The sequence below is a fragment of the Papaver somniferum genome, chromosome 1, assembly GCF_003573695.1.
Source record: "Papaver somniferum cultivar HN1 chromosome 1, ASM357369v1, whole genome shotgun sequence".
NCBI classification, from domain to species: Eukaryota; Viridiplantae; Streptophyta; class Magnoliopsida; order Ranunculales; family Papaveraceae; genus Papaver; species Papaver somniferum.
The window spans coordinates 232,265,745-232,290,617 of record NC_039358.1 but is presented as its reverse complement, the minus strand read 5'-3'; the positions used below and the strand labels follow the sequence as shown (position 1 = coordinate 232,290,617).

The window sequence follows — 24,873 nt, the reverse complement described above, 5'->3', positions numbered from 1 at the left end:
TAAGGGGAGATTTAGTTTCCACAAAAATTTTAAGGGAGACTTGGTGCGCGATCAATGTAATCAATTCCAGATTTAGGTATATCCCGGCCGGGACCGAGACAGTGGAATAACGTTATCTCGGGGATATTCTCGGTGAAAAATCTCGAAGTAACCACTAAAACTTCGTTTCCGAATTTTATCCCTATAATACGTATATCAAACATTTTTCATATATTTTTCACTCATAATAGTGAATAAATATAATGAAATACCACCAATTTTTATCAAAGAAACAAGTCCCTTTTTAAAAATAGTAGAAAACCCAATATCCATACAAATTTCAAAACCATTAGCCGAGGTTTCCGGCCAAGTTTACTAAGATTTAACCAAAATTTCCGGTTAATACTGACCAAATTCCGTCTCGGCAAAATTAAAAATGTCGTTATGTTAATTATCAAAACCGGAATTAACGGCGAAATCTAGGCCATCCCAACCAAAATCGACTACATTACAATAATATCTGGTGCATTACTCAATATTTATAAATTTATAAATTACTATCGCATCACATTACTATCGCATCACATATGTGGTAAAATAGAGTCTAACATCTTATTTATTATGCTATTTTCACATATTTCCACGTCGATGTGCCAAAATTTTGATTTACTTTAGCAAAATCGCTTATCTTTACTGCATTGTTGTTCAGCAGGTTTACTTGCAATTACAACTAATACTACCTTTGACGGAAATTGACAACACAAACATTTTTCGTTGAATGAGTCTAATCAATAGTTGGGACACAAGAGCCCTATGGTGATAAACATACAGCATGTACTGTACTCGCCATATGGTACAGTCCAAGTCTCTCGCTTATCAAACGCTTGTAAACTCATTTCGTCAATAGGTTTGGGAGCCAGCTGGGCTGAATGGACAACTGCCAAGGGTAGTACTACAGCCAGTAGAATTCAATGGATGGTTGGATGCCGATTAGGTGTCACCCGCACCCAAGGAGATTTTACTTTTCATGAATCATGAAATGTGGTTCCCCACTGCTTGGAATTTGTAATTTGCTCACAGCAGAACAACAATTATGGTTGCCGTTTTACCTCATACAGTCCTCTCATCCCAAGAACAGAAAAAGAAAGAGAAGAAGAAAAACAATATTCATTAACAAAACATTAAGTAATAATTCGATATATTCGAAGGTTACATAACAAGCATCGATGAGATCACAGAACAGATACCGGCCAGTAGTTTCAAATCTGTATTCCTCCTAGTCATTTGTGAATGTAATGATGAAGATATCATCTTAGTTGCATTCAAGCTATGGTCGCAATGGACTGCGGACTGAGCAGCAACATCCGCGTACTGTCCAAGCTCAAAAGTATCCGAGTCCAAGTCGGCGAGGGCTGCGTCAAGTGCATTCTCTGCCTTTTCGTAATCAAGGCTACATTGTTTCAGACCGTCCTCCTGTGTTACACCGTGAGACCCATTGGTTTGATTATGATGATCAGTAATGAAGGACAGGGTGTTTGTAGCGTTGCTGCTTGCTAAGCGAAAAGAGATATAAGCGAGCGCTACTATATTAGCCTCTGAAGCATCAGGATCGGCGTATATAGCGTCGAAGCAGAACTTAGGATTGGGGGTTTGATTGCAGACTGCATCCACTCGGTCGTTGGATTGTTCTCCTGCAGTTCTATTAAACAGAGAGATTATAATGATCAGAGAAAGCACGAAAACAAAATTGTGATTGCGAATACCCATTTGGGAGGAGTATTCTTAAGAATACTTTTTTTTTTGGAAACAGTACTCTTATTTCTGAATCTCTTATATTGTTGTTGCTGGTCTTTTTATAAGCACATTTACCCCCATTTTAGGCCGCTCATTCATTCACAGCTAATGTGACCGGCAACATATGTGTAGGAATGACAAGTTTCAGTTTTTATTGTTTGTCGTCGTTACTGGAATTAAGATGTGAAATCCGTTCTCAGCCGTCAAAACCTAAGCAAAAGACTTGCAACTCTCTTCATGTTAGTAATGGCACGGCTTTCACTATCCTTAAAATATGAACTGTCCCAATGTTCTGATTCTCAAGGATAACAAACTGCAGGTAAACTAAAATAATATTGCTCTCAAAACCCGTTTGTAAATGACACAGCCTAATTTCTTGGTGTGTGAATTCCGGGAAACCCCGCTTTTTACATGCAAGCCCATGGGCGTCGGACAATATATAAATGCTATGTTTGACCAAATACTCTTTGACAAATGTACCATGAGTTTGGTTGTTTGTTTACCAGTCCAATCATAAGCTTACTTTCATGGAGTAGTTCTAGATTGACAGAAAAAGAAACCAGGGAAAGCACCGTGGGAGTACCGTGTGGCTGAGAGGGGAAGGCTTTGAACATTCGGACTGAAATGGGGGCCACCACTGTCTCAAACAAATAGGATCACATGTAGTAGTCATCATAAGCTGTAGATTTTACTGTGCAAGGCTTTAGTCTTTGTTACGAGATCGGGCTAGTTTGAGGTCTATCCTATTTGTTTGAGACAGTCAGGTACCAATTGAAAAACCGGGGTCTAACAATCAAGGGCTAGTTTCAGGTCTATCCTATTTGGCTAGTTTGCCTGTTGTGATACCAATTGAAAAACCGGGGATCTAACAACCACACTCAATATTTCGCTTAGAAATCTATATGGACAAACTCCAATATGCTTTTAAGAGAATCAACTAGACAGTCAGACTCAATCTTCAAGAAAGTATATTAAAGAGTTATATATGACTTTCTCGATTCAATACTTACTCAAGCAAATAAAAATCTGCGAGTCTAATTGAATACAAGAGAAATCACTTGAATGGTACCAAAGACCAATGTTCAAGGATCAATCAATTTCAATCAACAACCAAAGGTTGGATTTCCCAATTGATCGATTCAACGCACAACCTGTGATATTTCAATTATATAACCAAATATAATGCGGAAAAGAAATAACACAGACACCAGAAATTTTGTTAATGAGGAAATCGTAAATGCAGAAAAACCCTGGGACCTAGTCCAGATTGAACACACATTGTATTAAGCCGCTACAGACGCTAGCCTACTACAAACTAACTTTGGTCTGGACTGTAGTTGAACCCCAATCAATCTCACACTGATCCAAGGTGCAGTTGCGCTCCTTACGTCTCTGATCCCAACATGATACTACGCACTTGATTCCCTTAGTTGATCACACCCACAACTAAGAGTTGCTACGACCCAAAGTCGAAGACTTTAATAAACAAATCTGTATCACACAGAAAATTCTACGGTAATAGATAAATCTGTCTCGCACAGAATTACCTACGATTTTTTGTTCCGTCTTTTGATAAATCAAGGTGAACAGGAACCAATTGATAACCCAGACTTATATTCCCGAAGAACAACCTAGAATTATCAATCACCTTACAATAATCTTAATCGACTAGCGAAAGAAGATATTGCGGAATCACAAACGATGAGACGAAGATGTTTGTAACTTCTTTTATACCTTGCATGTCGGAGAAATCAATCTCAATCCAATCTTACGGTTGTACTCAAACACGATAGAAACAACAAGATCAGATCACGCAACTACAGAGAAAATAGTTGGGTCTGGCTGCACAATCCCAATGAAGTCTTCAAGTCGTTAACCTACAGGATCTCGATAGAAACCTAAGGTTAAGGGAGAATCAACTCTAGCTAACATAACTAGTATCACACATAAGGTGTGGGGATTAGGTTTCCAAGTTGCTAGAGTTCTCTTTTATATAGTCTTTCAAATCAGGGTTTGCAATCTAAGTTACCTTGGTAACAAAGCATTCAATATTCATTGTTAGATGAAAACCTGATTAGATTCAAGCTAATATCTTTCAACCGTTAGATCGAACTTAGCTTGTTACACGCGAATGAAATGCACGTCTATTTAGGTTTGTGTAATCGTACCCAAACTTGTACACTTAGTTGGTTTAACAGTAGTTAACCAAATGGTTATCCATATAACACTTTCATATCAACCATATTCATCTTAACCATAACTAGGTCAAATGACTCAAATGAACTAGTTAGAGAGTTGTGCAATTGCTTATATCTCATAGAAGTATATAAGACATAATTGAAGCAAAAACGATTTGATTCACTCGAATCAATTCATGAACTTTACATCCACGGTTTGCAAGTATGCATTCCTTAGTTTATATAAGTTTAAGTTCACGAATAATCGGTTTTAGAAACTAACCCACTTAAGTACGCATACTGGTACGAAGACTTAAGTACCCGGAATAAGTTTGTTTTCAGTTCACAAACTCCAACAAAAATTCACTGGATATGAACTTCCGACAGTACACGTACTGGTACGCGGACTTCAATTCTGGTTTTCCTGAGCAGCAAAGTATGCATACTTTGGTTTAAGGAATAAGGACTTACGCACGTATGAGATTACACACAGTGTTTATATCCTTTCAAGGTTATATTTTAAACCCTCATTTCAATCATTGAAACATTCTTAGAGGACGTTATATAGTTTTTGTTCACAAGCTATTTTTCGTCAAAGCTATTTTCAAGTAATTGAAACTAATATGACTTTCGTCACTAGTAAAGATGAACTTGGCCAAAGAGAAAGCTTACCAACTCCTATTTCGAGAAATAGATAGGCGAGATAAACTCGGTTCGAAATAGCAAATTTGTATAATCATGGTTTATATAACAATACAAATTTTGTCTCAAGATAGGAGATAGAGTAGATATACTTTTGAGTGATAGATAAGTTCAAGTATCCACATACCTTTTAGTCAATGAAGTTCCACCAGTTCCTTGAGTAGTTCTTCGTCTTTGTATAATGATCGCCATGGAGTCTAGATCTCAACTATACTTTCTATTCTAGTCCATGACTTAGCTAATAGTAGACTAGAAATCAAGACTTATAATTTTGATCACTAACATTGACAAACATACTTGAGATAGAAACGCATGCGAGTTCGACCGAGCAGTGCTCTAACATCATGAAAGATCTACGGGAAGTGATTATACCTGTGGAATGGAGAGGCTAAATAAATTCATTTCCAAGCATCATCTTATTGATTTGCCTTTAATAACCAAGTCCAAAGTGTTCGAAGTCGAATTGATAGATTGTTAGTTTCTTTATCATGGGAGATGGAGTATCCTAACGTAATTCAACAATCTCTTCCTCTCCATGTCTCTGATCATAGCCATATAGCCCTGACTTGTGATGATTTGAGGTGTGGTCCTCCTCCATTCTGCTGTGAATTTTTTTGGTTCTCTCATCCTGATTATATTTCACCAATAAAAAATTGTTGGGAGTCTTTTTATGTTGCAGGCAATCCTGGTTTTGTATTCTGCAAAAAACTTCAGCTTTTAAAGGGAAAGCTAAGAGAGTGGAGCAAGCAAGAGTATGGAGAATTGGAGAGAAAGTTGGAGAAATTAGAGGAAATTTTCAACAATTTGGACATTGAAGAAAATCTTCATAACGGCCTTTCAAGTGCTCAGTTGGATGAGAGAGTAGCTGCAAGAAAAGAATGGTGCAGACTTACTTTGGTGAAAGCTGAGAAGTGGAGGTGCATATCAAGAGCTAATGACATTAATAATAATGAGAACAACACCAAACATTTTCACAGATTGTAAAATGATAATATAAAAAGAAGTTATATGTGCTCTATCAACGTTAATGGTGTCTTAACTACTAATGAAGAATAAATTAAACAAAGTATTGTGGATTACTTTCAACAAATCTTTCAAGCCAATAACAGAAGACAAGTCAATATGGAAGGTATGCAGTTTAATACAATCTCTAATGAAATGTGTACTTGGTTGGAAAGAGACTTTGAAGAAGAGGAATGCTCGCTAGAAATCAAATCTTTAGGTCAAAATAAAGCTCCAGGGCCAGATGGATTTCCTGTGAGCTTTTACTTACTTTGTTGGGGCATTCTAAAAGAACATTTTATGAAATTTCTGCAAGATTTACAGGATAAAAGCTTTCTAAATTGGAGACTCAAGAATACTTTTATAGCTCTTATTCCTAAGAATGATACAATTAAAGAAATTAAATATCTCAGACCAATTAGTTTGGTGCATGGACTTATAAGATTCTCTCAAAAATGTTGGCAGAAAGGTTCAAGGTGAGTTTTCCCTCAGTTATTTCTAGGGTTGCACATGGTACGGGACGGCACGGTTCTTTGCCTAGATCAGTACCTATACCTCCCTATAGTCGGTACCTATACCTGTGTACTTGTACCTGTACTTGTGAAGTACGGGACGGACCGGTACTGGTTTAACTCGGGACGGGACGGGACGCACTACAAAACTGAGTGCCAATTGTGAGGGTTTATTTTTCTTAGCCGTAGGTAATAGGAAGTATTTCCTACGGTTGTTGACCAACCCTGGCAAATATCTATTTTAGTCAAACTTGATGTATATTTTGACGGTTTCACAAAACCGACTCTATAGTATGTATTTGACTATTTTCCTTATCCTCTTTTTTCGGATCCAGTTTTTCTTTTCTTATCTTCTCTTCTCTCGCTGAATTTTATTTTTTCTACATCTTCTCTTCTCTCGCCGAAGAAAAAAATTATACATTAATGTTTTCATACAAACTCCCCCATAGATTCTCACCTTACAGAAAGAGAGCAAGACCTGAAATGCCCAGTTCTGTATGTAAAAGCTATAAACAATTATGAGGAATTTTTGTGGCATAATAATGTGGGAATAAAGAAATTGCACCTTGTGAAATGGATTGTTGTTTGCATAAAAAAGAAACATGGGGGCCTTGGAGTGAAGAACTTGAAAAAAATGAATCAAGCATTACTTTATAAATAGTCTTGGAGGTTTGCTACAGAAGAAGATGCTATGTGGAGGAAAATTATAGCTGAAAAATATGGTGTTGAAGATGTACACTAGATGGAAAAGGTTCCTAATTGCTCATATGCAAGTTCAGTTTGGAGGGCTATTATGAATCACAATTCTTTCTTTCTTAAGCATGTGAGATTTAAAGTACAGTCTGGTACTTTAGTTAGATTTTGGGAAGGCACTGGTTGTATGACACTCCCATCAAAGATTGTTATCCTCATTTATATAATGTCTCTAGGTCTAAGAATCTCAAAGTGGCTGAAATTGGTGTGGCTGAAGAAAATGGTATTGTGTGAATCTGAGATCTCCAAAAAGATTGTTTGGTGCTGCTGCAATGGAACATGCTATACTTTGTCTCTGATTTTGTTTCTTTCACTTTCACTCCTGATCTTGAGGATGAACTGCAGTGGAATCAATGTGCAAGTAAGGTTTTCTCTGTCAAATATTTGTATGATTTTCTTAGCTTGATTGATGCAGACACAACAGAGAAAACATTTTTCTCATTTATCTGGAGTCAGAAATATCCTCCAAAGATTGGCTTTTTCTTATGGACAATTGCACATGGAAGATTACCTACAAGAGACTCTTTAATAAGGAAGGGAATGGATGTTCCAGCTGAATGTCTTTTTTGTAGTGCATCTGAAACTACTTCTCATGTTCCGCTGCACTGCACTTTTGCAAAAAAGATTTGGAGTAAATTTTTGGAAAAATTGAGCTGGTATTTTGCAATGCCTGAGCATCCTTCAGATGTTGTTCATTCTTGGCATTTGAAGCAATCTTCAACTGCTTTGACTTATTTATGGAACTTAATCCCTGCAGCAGTTCTTTGGTGCATCTGACAAGAACGGAATGCAAGAGTCTTTACTGACAAAGTCTGCAACGATGTGGTTGTGACCAATAAAGTTATATACTGTCTCTACTCTTGGTCTTTAGTTATCAAAGATTTTGAGCAATTACCACTGATGTCATGGAGAACCGGCACAAATCTTTCTTTGAGTCTCACTAGTCCGTAGCTTTGTCTTTGGGTTGGTATGTAGGTTTCTTTTGTTTCTTTTCTCTTCTTAAGGCTTAGCTTGTATGTGGGCTTTGCTTTTGTTTCTCTTCATTCCTCTTGTACTTGGCTTAGGTTGTGGTATAAATATTTTATACCTCTATTTTTGATCAATACATCTTTTTTTTATTGATAAAAAAAAAATAATCTACACACTACAACAAACATATCACATGTCCTAAAAAGATCGATACATATTTAAAAAAATTTGATTGTTAGTAATTCGACGAATAGACGAATATCCATCGGACGTTTCCGTCTAATTCGACGTCCAAATGTAACCACAAATTAAATTCGTGAATTTTAAGCTTTTTCCGAATATTGTGACTAGTTATCTCCCAGGTCTACAGCTGGAGCTCAACCTCTTTGATTATTCGGTGTTGTATGAGTTTACGGTGATAGATAATATTGCATATTTTTCTGGATATTTTTGTTGAATTATTTTTGTTAGCATGTGAAAGTGAAACCGATATGTGGAATCGTGGATAAACATCTAGGACCTAGGTCTTAATTTTATTTTTAAGCCGTTGATGGAGGGAAGATGCGTATGGTTAGAGATGGGTTTGTTCCTGATGTACTGTATATTAAAATGATCGCAACGTAACATAACATTTCTGCTTACAGTAATGTCCGCCACCACTTCCCCATTTTGTTTATTTTACTCTTCCTTGCTCTCTTTCCAGTTTTCACAAACGAAAAGAAACCCTCGATTCATCTTGCTTTTGCAAAAATGAGCGTCCATCCCGTATCAGATCCAAAATTAAACAATATCTCAGCTGGGAAATCTTCCAAAACTCATCAAGACCTATCTATCTACTTCCAAAACATATCTATCTACTACTATAATTTCTCAGTTACTACGTTCTTGATATAATTTCTCGGTTTCTTCTCTTCTCAGGAGATAAATAATTTCACCTGATGGAATGATCGAAATGAAAACCCTTTTACATTCTGAGGTGTGTGGATCAATTTATTTATTTATTTTGCTCTCAAATTGGTCGACATCGATTGCATATTGTGGTATTGAATGTCAAAGTAAGCATCTTACAAGTCAATTTCCAGGTAAATTGTTTGAAACCCTGGAACGAATTTTATCTGCCCTTATGGTTTTGTGCCCAATTTAACTTTTTCATTTCTTAATTTTTATTCTTTCAATAATATCACGTACATGATTGTTCAACTGTTAGGTGTAATTCTTGAGATACTTAAGATGTGCTTAGACATAGGTACTGTGGACTATTTGGTTGGTGGTTGAATTGGGTGAAGTCCATTATGGAATCCTTGAAAAACAAAGATTTGCATTTGTACTCATCTGAGTTAGTCAGTAGAAAACAATGATTTCATAACCTTGTGAATGACTGAAATTTTTTTGTACCTGATCACCACATGCACCTTCTTTATCAAAATATCTGCAATAAAAGAAATGTTCAACATAGTGCTTGAGATAGCAAAGAGTCCAACACATTTGCACCAACTGGAAATAATAGACTATAATGAGAAATTTACCAATGTTATAGTAGGCAGCAATGGTGAGGCATAAGTTGGATATTTTGGGTTAGCAAGATTGATGTCACTGTCTATCTTTTGGTAATGAACTCTTTAATTCACGTTGGATGATTTCACACATTAGAATTTTTTAATCTCACAGTTTATGTACTAAAGTTATAAAATAGTTTAGTTTGTTTCAGTTTATGCAATATGGAAATAAGCAATCATGTTCATATTGATGGCATAACTAATGAGAAGTTTCATGTTCAGTTGGTATTAGTTCTCAATTTCCATATGCATGACCAACAAAAAAAAAAATCTTAGCTGATTGCAGTATGGAGCTTCATTGTCACGATTCGTTGTCTCTCCGTCTAACATAGGAGTTTGAAAATTTTTCATTTTTTTAATGCGATGAATAGTATCCTGCAATTACAAATAATGTGAGATCCAACGCAATCATAAATGTCAACAGAAACATTATCTTTGTAATTTTCAGTTTTGTAATTTTTTTCCTTTCGTTTTGTTTTTTCCCCAGGATTTGTATTGCATGGTCGTCCATTTGATCAGTGGTTCATTGAAGGAACCATTATTTTGCCGATATAATTGTTCAGAATCTACTGGCACACCTTGGTTAGATTAATATACAGAGAGATATTAGCGGTTTTACTACCATGAGTCTCCAACTTCTCTTGCCATTTGTTGTCCGTATGTATCTATCTATTTCTGTGTATGATTTATTTTGTACATGCGCTGCCTTTTGCACTTAATATTCGTAATTCTTGCTCCTCTCATGTGACACTTGAATATCAGTCTAGATTTATTTATTTTTATTTATTTTTGTCTTTCTTGTTCATTTGTCACTTGCATAATGGCATTGAGTTTTGCTGCTCAGTTACAGATCTAAATTGCTTATTACAGGAAGAAAGAGAACTGCTACATCGTTATTTTTCGCTGTGAAGCGGTTTGAATATTGCCAAGCCATTTGAGAACCTTAGCGATTGGAAAGAGGAGTCTCTAATTCAGGTACTGTTAAGACCTTTGGTTTATGGTCTCTTCAAGGTATTAGTTTAAGCAAAATCGCACCGTAGCGAGACAATAAAGTTTTCTTTTTTGGATCATCTTCAAGAACGATAGAAGATATACATGAGATAGAATAGCTTTCAAATTGAAGAACTTATAGATAGACCACGTTAGTTGCCTCAGGCCAGAAATGAATAAAAAGTAAATTAACATGAATGTCTAAAAAGTAAAATGTTATGCTAAATCAAATAAAAAATTGTATAATTTATAGTAGGACTTCTGGATAGACAATGTTAGTGGTCTCAAGTTTCTCAGTATCGTCTTCAAGTAGTACCGTTATTCTATTGGTTGCGGTGCATCTTGACAAAGCCACGTAAAGTTGGCCATGGCTTAACACTGGAGTTTTTAAATCTATCCCGACATATTTTACAAACTTCCCTTGGGATTTATTAATTGTCATTGCATAAGCTACTCGAACGGGAAATTGACGCCTCGACATGTTTATATTCAATTCTGAGACCGACGGTTGAAATGATATTCTTGGTAGAAAAACCGTCTCCCCTGCTTTGTGTCCGGTTAGAATCTTCACTTCAATTACATGTCTACAACATTTAGTAACCAATAATCTGGTACCATTGCAAAGACCCACTGATGGAGACAAATTTCTCATCAGAATAATTGGACAACCAATTTTCAGATTTAACTTGAATAGAGGCATCCCTGGTGGATTCAAATTTTGTAGAAATTCACTGATGTAATGTGGTATATTTCCGCTCTCGTCTGGATTCAATCTATCCGCAGCTAAATAAGTGAATGTCTCTTCATCCAAGATGTTCAGCATCTAATAGTGAAGAGTTCGGTTTGTCAAGGTTTTTTGCGATCAAACCGAACTCCACATGTGTGCAAATACTGAAGAGTTCGTTTTGTCAAGGTTTTTTGCGAATAAACCGAACTCAACATTGGTAACTAATAGTGAAGAGTTCGGTTTGTCAAGGTTTTTTGCGAATAAACCGAACTCCACATGTATGCAACACAACATAGTTGGACAAGTTCGGTTAAATTGAAACTCAACATATAGGGCAAAATAGCATAGTTCGGTTATATTGAAATTTATTTATTTTTTTGGTAAAGTTCGGTTACTAAATAGTTTTAGAATATTATGCGAACCAACCGAACAAAATAGCTCAGTTCGGTTACACAAAAACTCAAAACAGCGGGCAAAATTGCATAGATCAGTTACAAGTGGAAAAAAAATTGTTGCAAAACTGGTGAAGTTCGTTTAGAAAAAAGTCTCAGGCTTTTTTGCGAACTAACCGAACTGGCAGTATGGTGACCCGGTTTTGAATTCTATAAAACCGAACTATTCTTCATGTTCTTCCTTTCAGGAAGTTCGGTTAACAAACTAGGGTTTTTTAGAAATTGGTCCTAACCGAACAGCGCACTGTAACTTCCATTCGAACCCTATTTTGATGAATTCTATTCAATTAAACGAATCAAAATCAAATTAAAAGTATGGGTTTGTTGGAAAATACCTGCGAATCGGTCCCATGGCAGAATCAGGCTTCTTACTACGTCTATTATATTGGATTATGGATTCACTTGGCTCTTCCACTTCTTTATGAATCTCAAAATCACTTGGTTGATTTACTAGATGTCCTAATGGGGGACCTGTTCCTGGGAGTCTATTGGGTTTCTTTCGAAGAACCATTCTTATAGTCAATTGATTAATCGACGATGAAAATTTTATGAATCGACGATTAATCGATGAAGACGATGTTGAAATGGGGGAAGAGGAAAGAAGAAGAGGAGAACAGTTCCTCAAAACTGTTTTTTTTTTTTTTTTTGTGCGGCTAGGTTAGATTAGGATTATATTTAGGTTTTTGTTTTAGATTAAGTTAGATGTAGTTATTAGATTAGGGTTAATTTAATTAGGATAAGGGCCAAATTAATAATCTCATCTGATTTTAGGACATCCCTTAACATTGTAGGGTAGGTGGCCTAATAGGACCATGGTCCCTCCAAAAAAAACCATGGTCCCAAAAAAATCGTTCATAATAAAAGAAAAGTAATTGTATCCTTTAACCACGTCACCAACTACAGCGCACTTGGCGACCCAATTGTCTATAAAAGCGGGAGGAATACGATTCTCGCGAAGTTCGCTTTTTTTTTTCTCCCATCTTTTCAAAGGCGGTTAAAGGATTTTCTTGTTACCCCGGATTTTCTCTTCCAGCGTTCCTGATCCAAGACAAATCGATCAGATCATCGTAAGTCTCTCTGTCGATTACTATTAAAATCTAGTAGTATTCGTGTTCTTTTCTCGAATTCAATCAAAGCCCTAGAAAAACCCTAATTACAGATTGTTGGTGGAGAGGAAAACCTAATTAGTTCCTGAATGGCACATTCAGGTGGCGGTGGTGGTGCTGGTGCAGGTGCAGAATCACACGCCAGATTGAAACAATACGATAACAAAGCCAATTCTAGTCTTGTTCTCACTACTGATTCACGTCGTCACGATGTTGATGAAGCTACTGGTGAGCCTGAGACTCTTAGGGGTAAAATTGATCCAAAGCATTTTAGGGATAAGGTTTATAGAGGTAGACCAATTGAGCTCGAAGAGAAAATTAAGAAATACAAGAAGAAGAAACAAAGGGATGATGATTATTTGAGAGATAGTAAACGACGCCGTATTGAAGTGAAAAGTGTGTTGGATTCACTTGAAGAAGGTGTTTATAAGCCCAAGACTAAGGAGAGTTGCACTGCGTATGAGGCGCTACTTGGTTGTATACAGCAGAATTTAGGTGGGCAGCCTCAGGAAGTTCTTTATGATGCTGCTGATGTGATTTTGGGTGTTCCTAAGAATGACAAGGTTAAGAATTTGGATAAGAAGAGGGAGATTGAGAAATTGTTGGGTGCTATTTCGGATACTACTTTTGAGTATCTTGTTTCAATGGGGAAGTTTATCATGGATTACCAGGGGGAAAGTGCTGCCGTGGATGGGGACGAGGCTTTAGATGGTGAGATTGGTGTTACCGTCGAGTTTGATCAGGACGAGGAGAGTGATGATGATTAGGTAAATTTTAATCTAAGTCTTACGTATTGATGCTAATTTCAATTTTAATTTACTTATGACCAAAATAATTTAGGGGTCTCTTGGACTCAGGGAGTGCTATATTATCTCAGGTTTAGTCAAATTTTGAGTTTTCATTGCCTGCTGATATGTTAATTATGGGTATACTTCTATCTTGAAACTGTATCAGGAACTCTTTTTGCTGTCTCACTGTTAATTAAAGGTTTTTGTAATCAGGTAGAAGAGGACCGCGATTCTGAAGAGGATGATGATGTGCCTGAAACCAAGGCAGCTGGGGCAATGCAGATGTGTGGAATAGGCGATGACGAGATGCCAGACCTCAATGAGGAGATGACATTGAATGTCCAAGACATTGATGCTTATTGGCTTCAGAGGAAGTTATCCCATGCCTATGAAGAGATTGACCCACAGCATTGCCAGAAACTTGCTGAGGATGTACTTCAAATACTTGCTGAAGGTGACGACAGAGATGTAGAGAACAAGCTCGTGGTGCTTCTAGATTTTAAAAAGTTTGAAGTAATCAAGTTTCTTTTGCAGAATAAGTTAAAGATTGTGTGGTGTACTCGCCTTGCAAGGGATGTAGACCAGGAAGATAGGGAGAAAATCCAGGAAGAAATGATGGGATTTGGTCCTGACTTGGCATCCATTCTTGAACATTTGTATGCTGCAAGAGCAACTGCTAAAGAACGACAGATGAACATGGAGAAAAGTATTAGAGAAGAAGCTAGGCGATTGAAAGACAAGAGTAGCGATAGATTCGATGATAGAGAAATGGTGAGGAGAGGTCCGGTGATTGATGAAGATTCAGGAAGTGGCTGGCTGGAAGGGAAGCGTCAACTCCTGGACCTCGACAGCATATCTCTCCATCAAGGGGGCTTACCGGTGTCTAATAAAAAATGTCAGCTTGTTACAGGGTCTTATCGGAATCAGTGCAAAGGATACCAGGAAGTTCATGTGCCTGCGAGTAAGCCTGAACCGCTGTCCGCTGGTGAAGAGCTTGTTAAGATTCCAGTCATGCCCAACTGGGCACAACCAGCCTTCGATGGGATGACTCAGCTGAGTAGGGTACAGAGTAGAGTATACGAGACTGCACTTTTCACAACAGAGAATCTCCTTTTGTGTGCACCAACTGGGGCTGGGAAAACAAATGTGGCGATGTTAACCATACTTTAGCAGATTGCTTTGCATAGGAATGCAGATGGGTCGTTTGACAACAACAAATACAAGATTGTTTATGTGGCACCGATGAAAGCGTTAGTTGCTGAGATAGTTGGAAATCTGTCTAACCGTCTTAAGCACTACAATGTAAAAGTTAATGAGCTAAGCGGAGACCAGTCCCTGACTCACCAGCAAATAGATGAGACAACAGATAATCGTTACGACTCCTGAGAAGTGGGATATTATCACTAGAAAATCTGGAGATCGAACATATACACAGCTTGTGAAACTTGTCATTATTGATGAGATCCATCTACTTCATGATAATAGGGGGCCAGTCCTTGAAAGTATTGTTGCAAGAACAGTTAGACAAATTGAGACCACGAAGGAGCACGTTCGTTTGGTTGGTTTGTCAGCTACAGTCCCCAATTATGAAGACGTGGCTCTATTTTTACGAGTTGATCTGAAGAAAGGACTTTTCCATTTTGACAACAGTTACAGACCATGTCCACTTGCTCAAGTATATTGGAATTACTGTGAAGAAGCCTTTACAGAGATTCCAATTGATGAATGATATATGTTATGAGAAGGTCGTGGCGAGAGCAGGTAAGCATCAAGTCCTCATTTTTGTTCATTCGAGAAAAGAGACTGAAAACTGCACGTGCAATACGAGATGCTGCTCTTGCTAATGATACCCTAAGTCGTTTCCTAAAAGAGGATAGTGTAAGCCGTGAGATTTTACAAACTGAGTCTGGTCATGTTAGGAGCAATGATCTGAAGGACTTGCTGCCGTATGGGTTTGCGATTCATAATGCTGGTATGGCGAGAACAGATCGTGAGCTTGTCGAGATTCTTTTTGGACAAGGGGACGTACAAGTGTTGGTTTTCACTGCAACCCTCGCTTGGGGTGTTAATTTACTAGCTCACACTGTTATCATCAAGGGTACTCAAATTTACAATCCCGAAAAAGGAGCATGGACTGAATCAAGCCCTTTGGATGTAACACAGATGCTTGGTCGTGCAGGAAGGCCTCAGTATGATACCTCAGGGGAAGGGATTATCATAACAGGACATAGTGAGCTGCAGTATTATCTTTTGCTCATGAATAACCAACTTCCCATTGAAAGTCAGTTTGTGTCCAAATTGGCGGACCAGCTAAATGCTGAAATTGTTCTTGGAGCAGTTCAGAGTGCTAAAGAAGCAGGCAACTGGCTTAGCTATACATACTTGTACATTCGCATGTTGAGGAATCCAACACTTTATGGTTTGCCAGCTGATGCTCTGAGTAGAGACAGGACTTTGGAAGAAAGGAGGGCTGATCTGCTAAGAATCCAATTTTTGTTTCACTATTACCACTCTTTTATTTTCATGGTGATCTTTATTGCGTATTTGGTCATAGGCTACTTTGATGTTCTAGTGCTAAATTCTCTCTTGATGTTGATTATAGTTCAATTTGCATTTAATAACTGATATTGTTGTAATTCTTTTCAGATCCATTCTGCTGCAACTGTCTTGGAGAAGAATAATCTAGTGAAGTATAACCAGAAAAGTGGGTCGTTCCAGGTCACTGACCTTGGCAGAATTGCAAGTCATTACTATATAAGTCATGGAACCATATCTACTTACAGTGAGCATCTAAAGCCAACAATGGGTGATATCGAGCTTTGTCAGTTGTTCTCACTTAGCGAAGAATTTAATTATTTGACAGTGAGACAAGATGAGAAGATGGAACTTGCTAAGCTTTTAAACCTTGTTCCTATTCCTGTGAAGGAGAGCTTGGAAGAACCCAGCGCTAAAATTAACGTTTTGCTCCAAGCCCACATTTCACAGCTGAAGATTGAAGGGCTCTCACTGACTTCTGATATGGTGTTCATCACTCAGGTAACACAGTGTAGACATTTTGTTCAGATCTTCAATTTTTAATTGTAAATGTTGTTTTGATTGCTCACCTGTGTCTCATTTTCTGTTTGTAGAGCGCTGGACGTCTAATGCAAGCACTTTTTGAGATAGCGTTAAAAAGAGGATGGGCTCAAGTAGCTGAGAAAGCTTTGAACTTGTGCAAGTTGGTTGGTAAGCAGATGTGGAATGTTCAGACACCCCTTCGTCAGTTCCATGGTATTCCAAAGGACATCTTATCAAAAATGGAGGAGGAATATTGCCTGGGAGAGTTATTATGATCTGTCCTCTCAGGAGATTGAAAAGCTCACTGGTCAGCCTAAGCTGGGAAAGTTGCTCCATAAATATATTCACCAGTTCCCGAAGCTGAACTTAGCAGCACATATTCAACCCATCACCCGTACTGTTCTGAGAGTAGAACTTACAATTACACCAGATTTTCTGTGGGAGGATAGAGTTCATGGATATGTGGAGCCATTTTGGGTTATTGTTGAGGATAATGATGGGGAATTTATTCTTCATCACGAGTATTTTATGTTGAAAAAGCAGTATATTGATGAGGACCATACATTGAATTTTACCGTGCCAATTTATGAGCCTCTGCCTCCTCAGTATTTTGTTCGAGTTGTATCAGATAAGTGGCTCAACTCTCAGTCAGTTTTACCTGTTTCATTTAGGCACCTTATCTTACCAGAAAAATATCCTCTGCCTACAGAGTTGTTAGACTTGCAACCACTGCCTGTGACTGCATTGAGAAATCCTGAATTTGAAGCTCTTTACCAGGAGTTCATGCACTTCAACCCCATTCAAACTCAGGTTTTCAATGCATTATATAATACAGATGACAATGTCTTGGTTGCAGCACCGACAGGAAGCGGAAAGACCATTTGTGCAGAGTTTGCTGTGTTGAGGAACCATCAGAAAGGACTGAATGGCATCATGCGCGTTGTATACATTGCTCCGGTGGAAGCTCTTGCAAAGGAGCGTTATCATGATTGGGAGAAGAAGTTTGGAAAGGGATTAGGGTTGAAGGTGGTGGAACTAACAGGTGAGCTAGCAACAGATCTTAAACTGCTTGAGAAAGGACAAGTAGTTATAAGCACCCCGGAGAAATGGGATTCCTTATCTCGCTGATGGAAAGTTCGGAAACACGTTCAACAGGTCAGTCTTTTCATCATTGATGAGCTTCACTTAATTGGGGGTCAAGGTGGTCATATTTTGGAGATAATAGTTTCTAGAATGAGATATGTTGCAAGTTGCAACCTGAGTGAGAACAGGATTCGCATAATGGCACTATCTACTTCATTGGAAAATGCAAAAGATCTTGGGGAGTGGATAGGTGCAACTCCTCAGGGGCTTTTTAACTTCCCGCCAAGTGTTCGTCCAGTTCCACTGGAGATACACATTCAAGGAGTAGACATAGCTAATTTTGAAGCAAGGAAGCAAGCCATGACAAGACCAACTTATACTGCCATCGTCCAACATGCAAGGAATGGAAAACCTGCACTTGTGTTTGTTCCAACGAGGAGGCGCTCCAGGCTCACTGCGGCCGATTTTGTGACTTACTCTAATGCTGACAGTGGAGAGAGACCCCTGTTTTTACTAAAATCGGAGGAAGAACTGGAGCCTTTCATTTCCAAAGTCAAAGAGCCCATGTTGAGCGCCACTCTCTGGCATGGATTGGGTTACTTGCATGAAGGTCTTACCAGTGTGGATGTTGAAATTGTGTCTCATCTGTTTGACGCTGGTTGGATCCAGGTCTGTGTTGCAAGCAGTTCAATGTGCTGGGGAATGGCATTACCAGCTCACCTGGTAGTCGTTATGGGAACACAATATTATGATGGGAGAGAAAACATTCATACTTACTATCCCGTGGCTGATCTACTGCAGATGATGGGCCATGCTACGCGACCTCTTCTAGATAATTCTGGCAAATGCATGATCCTTTGCCACGCTCCAAAGAAGGAATACTACAGAAAATTCTTGTATGAAGCTTTACCTGTGGAGAGTCATTTGCAACACTATTTGCATGATAACCTTAATGCAGAGGTTGTTACTGGAGTTATAAACAACAAGCAAGAAGCAGTGGATTATATTACATGGACTTTCATGTACAGAAGGCTCTCTCAAAATCCAAACTACTATAATCTCCAGGGAGTTAGCCACAGGCATCTTTCTGATCACCTTTCAGAGCTTGTGGAGAATACTATAAGTGATTTGGAAGCAAGTAAATGTCTTTCTGTGGAGGAGGGCATCGATCTTTCTCCTCTTAACCTTGGAATGGTTGGATCTTATTATTGCATAAGTTACACGACCATGGAACGATTTAATTCATCGTTGACGTCCAAAACAAAGATCAAGGGGCTTTTAGAGATTCTTGCTTCTGACTGGGAGTATGCTGAGCTTCCTTTACGACCAGGGGAGGAAGAACTGATACGGAGGTTGATTAATCATCAGAGGTACTCATTTGAAAATCCCAAATGTACTGACCCGCATGTAAAAGCAAATGCGCTGCTGCATGCACACTTTTCGAGGCACACAGTTGTCGGGAACTTGGTGTCGGATCAACGCGAGATCCTAGTTTCTGCTAGTAGGCTTCTCCATGCAATGGTTGATGTAATCTCTTGCAATGGTTGTCTTGACCTTGCTCTTCTCGCGATGGAAGTCAGTCAAATGGTTACCCAGGGTATTTTTGAACGTGATTCCTCTCTTCTTCAACTCCCACACTTCACCAAAGAGCTGGCCAAGAAGTGTCAAGAAAATCCAGGGAAGAGTATAGAAACAGTATATGATTTGGTGGAGATGGATGATGACAAAAGACAGGAGCTGTTGCAGATGTCAGATTTGCAGCTATTAGACATCGCTCGTTTCTGCGAGCGGTTTCCGAATATTGACATGACGTATGAGGTGTTGGAAAGTGATCATGTGGTTTCTGGGGATGATGTTTCGGTGAAAGTCACACTTGAACGGGATCTCGGAGAAACATTGTTAGAAATTGAAATAATTTTAACTTTGAGTAATATTTGCGGAGATATACGAGCATAGTGATGTTGCTCGTATAGAGCTCCTAGAATTCTATTAGTGAAGGTGGTGAAGCAAGGACTTTGTAACTTGAAGTTTCTAATTGTATTGATACTTGCTTTCTTACAAATGGTGTACAAGATGCCTATTTATAGGCTTACATAAACCATTAGTTCTTTCCATATTCTTCTAGAATTCTCCTATCTAGAATATTCTTTTACAATTGATATAAACTAGTGTTCTCTAGATTCTTCTAATCTAGAACATTCCTTTGGACAATAACAACTTTTAATCTCAACCAACTTTGGCAACTCTAGTATATTCTAGAATACTTATTTTCTACACTTCTCTACATTTGTCTAGATCATTCTAGACCATTGTAAATTACATGTTCCAACAAACATCAGAGGTCGGACCTGTTGATGCTCCCAGGTACCCGAAATGTAAAGAAGAAGGATGGTGGTTGGTATTGGGTGATAGCAAGACCAATCAGTTGCTTGCAATTAAGAGAGTATCTTTCCAGAGGAAAGCGAAAGTGAAGCTCGAATTTATTGCTCCATCTGAAGCTTGAAAAAAGTCATACATGTTGTATCTCATGTGTGACTCATATCTGGGATGTGACCAAGAGTACAGTTTCACAATTGATGTGAAAGATTCAGGTGGTGCAGGAGATGACAGTGGGAGACAGTGATTGATTTAGTTCCATCTCAATTTGATTTCAGTAAGTGAGCATTGATGACAATGTATGTCTTTGTTATTGTTTTTTTATTTCTGCATTATCTTAGAATTGGTACAAAACATCATGAGAAGTAAAGCCTGATCTTGAATTCATGTTATCATTATTACTGCATCATCCTCTATTTTGGATTAAATTGGATATTTCAGACTCCAATTATGTGGTGGATCCCAAAAATGTGGTCTTGTATCTGTGAATTCTGCCTCTAAGCATCTCTATCACCTTTGGGTGTCTTATTCACTTATTTTCACTTAAGTTACATTTTGTTTGGAGGATACGTTTTGATGCCACAAAACTGTCGTTTTCTTATCAGGGATACGTAATGGATCTCCTCCTATATTGCTTCTTATCAGGGGTACATAATGGATCTCCTCCTATATGGTTCTTATCAGGGGTACATAATGGATCTCCTCTTATGCTTCATACTGGATAGTCAAGAGGTGCTTGCATATATAAATCACATTAGTTATGCATTTGTTTTTATTTTCACGTTTCTGTTTTACGAGGTTATCTTTATCTGTGTATTAGAGTTGTGGAGTTTCTAAAACTATACCCAGAGGTGTTTTATCATTGATTTTGCCAATGAAGATCGTGAACCTGGTAGAAGGTTAGTATGTATTTCTTTTCTTTATCTTTTTATCTGCTTCAAATTATGATGTCCTCCCCTAAATGTTCTCGTGGACTAGTATTTATTTGTGTCTAGTATTCTAATTTTCCCTTAATCTACAACATAGGGATGGTATATTTATGCTAGAAATCTGGCACAAAACCAAATGCTGGATTCTCGTTTATATTGTCATATTTGGTTAAATTGTAAATTTACTGAAATTGAGGCACAGAATTGTTAGAAGATTGGTATTAGCTTTCTGAAGCTTGAAATGGTTATCTCAGTAACAAGAATTGTGAAGTGCGAACAACATGAAAAGAAATTCACTAGAGAATTGGAAAGTAGCTGTAACTAATATTCGAACTGAAATACCATTCATTTTTTTGAAATTCCTAAATTCCCCATTTCTTCTGAATCTCCCCTTCAGAAGTGAATACCAGTATGGAGCTAATACCTAGTAAGTTCATTGTTCAACCTTGTGTAAACAATATCCATGACATCCTTGGAAGGTAGTTTCTTGAATTTCAGAAGGTGCAATCGTCTCTCTTCTCTATTATAAAGAAGATGATGCACTTGTGATTTTGCAAACTGCTGGTTAGCATGTGAACTTGAATTTCAAAGTGATCTTGTAAACATTACGTGCTTGCATAATCTGGATTCCCCTGCAGTTCTGATCTTGTTAACCAATGATGATTACCTGGTTGAATCTTTTGAAACTTGTGCCTCAGTTGGGAACTAAAAGACTATCTTGATCAAAGGCATATCACTCTTAAATTTTCCAAACTAGATATTCTGCCGGTCAGCAATCCTTAATAGGTGTTGGTTTCTTGTTCCAAGTTTTCAAGAGGTTTTCTTTGTCTGTAAATATATCTGAACACAAGGTTTTGGCTTAAGTTCATTTTTTTTCCTTCTATGGCTTCATCATATTTTTCAGTTTTCAGTGTCCCTACAGGAATCGAACCTGCGACCTTCTAATGGTATATATATATATATATATGGTTTGCTCCCCCAAGGAGATTCGGAGGAATCCAGACCCTCAACTCACCACTGGATATAGACTCTAGTTTATAGTATGGGAAATTGACCAATTGGACACGACCTTACTTGAACAGGATCTGTTCTATAGGCTCGTACCTCTGTATCCTTGAGTTCTAAGGAGACAGGAACCACAGTCTGGTTGATGAATCAGGACTGCACGATCAGACGTGATTTATGGTTCACCGATTTATGATGTGGATCGTGTGGCTGTAGATGATCGTTCTCAGCTTGGCTTTGCCTGCTGTGATGATCGTGCGGTTGTCTGACAGACTACAAAAATCTTTTTGTTGGACTTAGCTAAAATGGGGATAAAGACTTGCAATTTTTATTTTATTTTATATTAAGAGCTCGTTGGATAGGACTTGCCAATGAAGATTGTGAACCTGGCAGATGGTTAGTATGCATTTCTTTCTTCCTTTTATCTGCTTGGCAATCCTGGTGTGCCGTTATGGCATTCTTTCCTAAATGTTCTTATGGGTTAGTCTTTGTTTCCGATGTCCAAATTTTTCGCTAATCTAGACCTTCTGTTGTGATGGTACATCAAGACTAGAAATCTGACACAAGCAAATGATGGATTCCCGTTTATTTTGTCATAATTTGTCAAATTGTAAATTTACAGAGATTTACTTAGATGCTTGTAATGGCTAGTTCAGTAACAAAAATAGTGCACTGCGTGAAACAATGGATGAACTGAAAAGAAATTCAGAAGAGAATAGGGAAGTAGTTGTAGGCTTGTAGCTGATATTTAGACTGAAAAACCGTGACTTTGTCGAGATTCCTAAATTCCCCATTTCTTCTGAATCTCACCCTTCAGAAGTTAATCCCAATATGGATCTAATACCATATTTGTCTTAGGAATTCGAAGGAAGCTTGAAATAAGTTCCAGCATGAATTTCCTTGACTCTTTATTGAATTTTAGAAGGCAGCTGTGATGTGCTTGTGTAATCTGGATTCCCCTGCAGTTGTGATCTTGTTAACTAATGATTACGTTGTGTGAATCTTTTGGAACTAGTACCTCAGGGAACTAAAGACAAACGCGCCTCACTCTTAGAATCCTCAAACCAGACTAGTTCCGCTCTTCAATAATTCGTCCAGATATCGACTTCTAATAGGTTATGGTTTCTTGCTCCAAGGAGGTTTTTCTTAGTCTAGAACTATATCTATATCCGCAATTATGTTCGATTTCTTCTATGGCATCAACGTATTTTTGAGTTTTCTACAGCCTTTGGTTTATATCTCAGTGTCCCTTAACAGGTTTCGAACCTTTGACCTTCTGAATGTATATATGGTTCCATCTCCCAAGGGGATTCATTTCATTTCTTAGTCCCACGCCGTCTACGCTGCAAGATAGACTCTAGTTTATAGTAATGGAAATGGACCAACTGGACACGACCTTACTTGAACAGGATCTGTTCTATAGGCTCGTACCTCTGTATCCTTGAGTTCTAAGGAGACAGGAACCACAGTTTGGTTGATGAAACAGGACCGCACGATCAGAGAGTGATTAATGGTTTACCGATCTATGATGTAGTTCGTGTGTCTGTAGATGATCGTTCTCAGCCTGGCTTTGGCCTGCTGTGATGATCGTGCGGTTGTCTGACAGACTCCAAAAATCTTTTTGCTGGACTCGGCTAAAATGGGGATAAGATGGTGGCAATTTCTTTTTGAGTATTAAGAGATTGGTTGATGACTTGCCAAACAGTGGCAGATATGGGAAAAGACACCTGTGGAAATCCTAAGATAGGAACCTAAGTCTAGTTGATGTATTAGAACCTAAGACAGTGACGTGATTAATGGGTTACTGATCCTACTGGATAGTCAAGAGTTGCTTGCGTATTTTAATCACATTAGTTATGCATTTGTTTTTATTTTCACATTTCTGTTTTACGAGGTTATCTTTATTTGTGTTATTAGAGATGTGGAGTTTCAAAAAACTATCCAGAGGTAATTTATTATTCATTTTGCCAATGAAGATTGCGAAGCTGATAGAAGGTTAGCATGTATTTCTTTCTTTTTTCATTTGCTTAGAATTCCTGGATGTTAAACTGTGGGTTACTCTTTGTTTTTACTGTCCAAATTTTCCGTCAATCTACAACTTCCGGTATCTCTAGGCTAGAAATCTGACACAAGCAAATGCTGTATTCTCGTTTATATTGGCGTATTTTGATAAATTGTAAATTTACAGAAATTATGTGAGACACAGAATTGTTATTAGAAGATTAATAATTTGAAATGTTTAATTTAGTAACAAGATTTGTGAAGTTGCTTCAAAAAAAAAAAAAAAAAAAAAAAGATGAACTGAAAAAATTTACAAGAGAAATAGGAAGTAGTTGTAGCTGATATTTGCACTGCTTTGAGATTCAAGTGCAGCTTCAAAGCAAATTCAGTTTTATGTTCACAATATCTGTGGCTTCTTCCTTCGAAGGTATAACTTTGATATCCCCATGTTTAATTTCATTGACGGTTTCTTAAATTGCAGAGCAGAAGGTGCAATTGTCCGTCTTCTCTATTATAGAAGATGATGCACTTGTGATCTTGTAAATTATTCATGACGTGCTTTGAAACTAGTGCCTCAATGATGGAATTTTGAGATTCCTGAATCCCAGTATGTAGCTGTTAAGCTGATACCATTTTGGCTTTGGAGTTCAAAGGCAGTTTCAAAGTAAGTTTAACCTTGTGTTGATACTATCCGTGGCTTATTCCTTGGGAGGTATTTCTTTGATATCCTCATCTTGAATTTCATTGACAGTTTCTTGTAGTTGCATATCAGAAGGCGCAGTCATCTCTTGATCTTCAATTACCAGACCCAACAAGAAAGTTAACAGTCTTTGCACCTACTGATGCAGTTTTGGATCCATTCTGGATGAATTTCAGTTCATCTGTATTTCATCGTCATTTTCTTCCCTGCAAACT

The 24,873-nt window shown here is 37.9% G+C and overlaps 1 protein-coding gene, 2 non-coding genes and 1 pseudogene across 3 annotated transcripts; 3 read left to right on the top strand and 1 right to left on the bottom strand.

Moving 5' to 3' along the window:
* Positions 1-10,681: 10,681 nt before the first annotated feature.
* LOC113272278 (ATP-dependent DNA helicase PIF1-like) lies at positions 10,682-11,257 on the bottom strand. Its single transcript, XM_026522141.1, has one exon. It carries the CDS (start codon positions 11,255-11,257, stop codon positions 10,682-10,684), a length of 576 nt encoding a protein of 191 aa, XP_026377926.1.
* A 1,364-nt stretch (positions 11,258-12,621) lies between these two features.
* Positions 12,622-24,252, top strand: LOC113318966 (annotated as a pseudogene).
* Positions 22,017-22,232, top strand: LOC113342617. Its single transcript, XR_003356755.1, has one exon. It is a non-coding gene; the product is annotated as a small nucleolar RNA U3 (small nucleolar RNA).
* Positions 23,349-23,566, top strand: LOC113342602. The gene has a single exon (XR_003356750.1). It is a non-coding gene; the product is annotated as a small nucleolar RNA U3 (small nucleolar RNA).
* Positions 24,253-24,873: the final 621 nt, after the last annotated feature.

Bases quoted from the DNA above. Each gene is read 5' to 3' on its own strand.
- LOC113272278 (XM_026522141.1), bottom strand. From the start codon at position 11,257: ATGCTGAACATCTTGGATGAAGAGACATTCACTTATTTAGCTGCGGAT.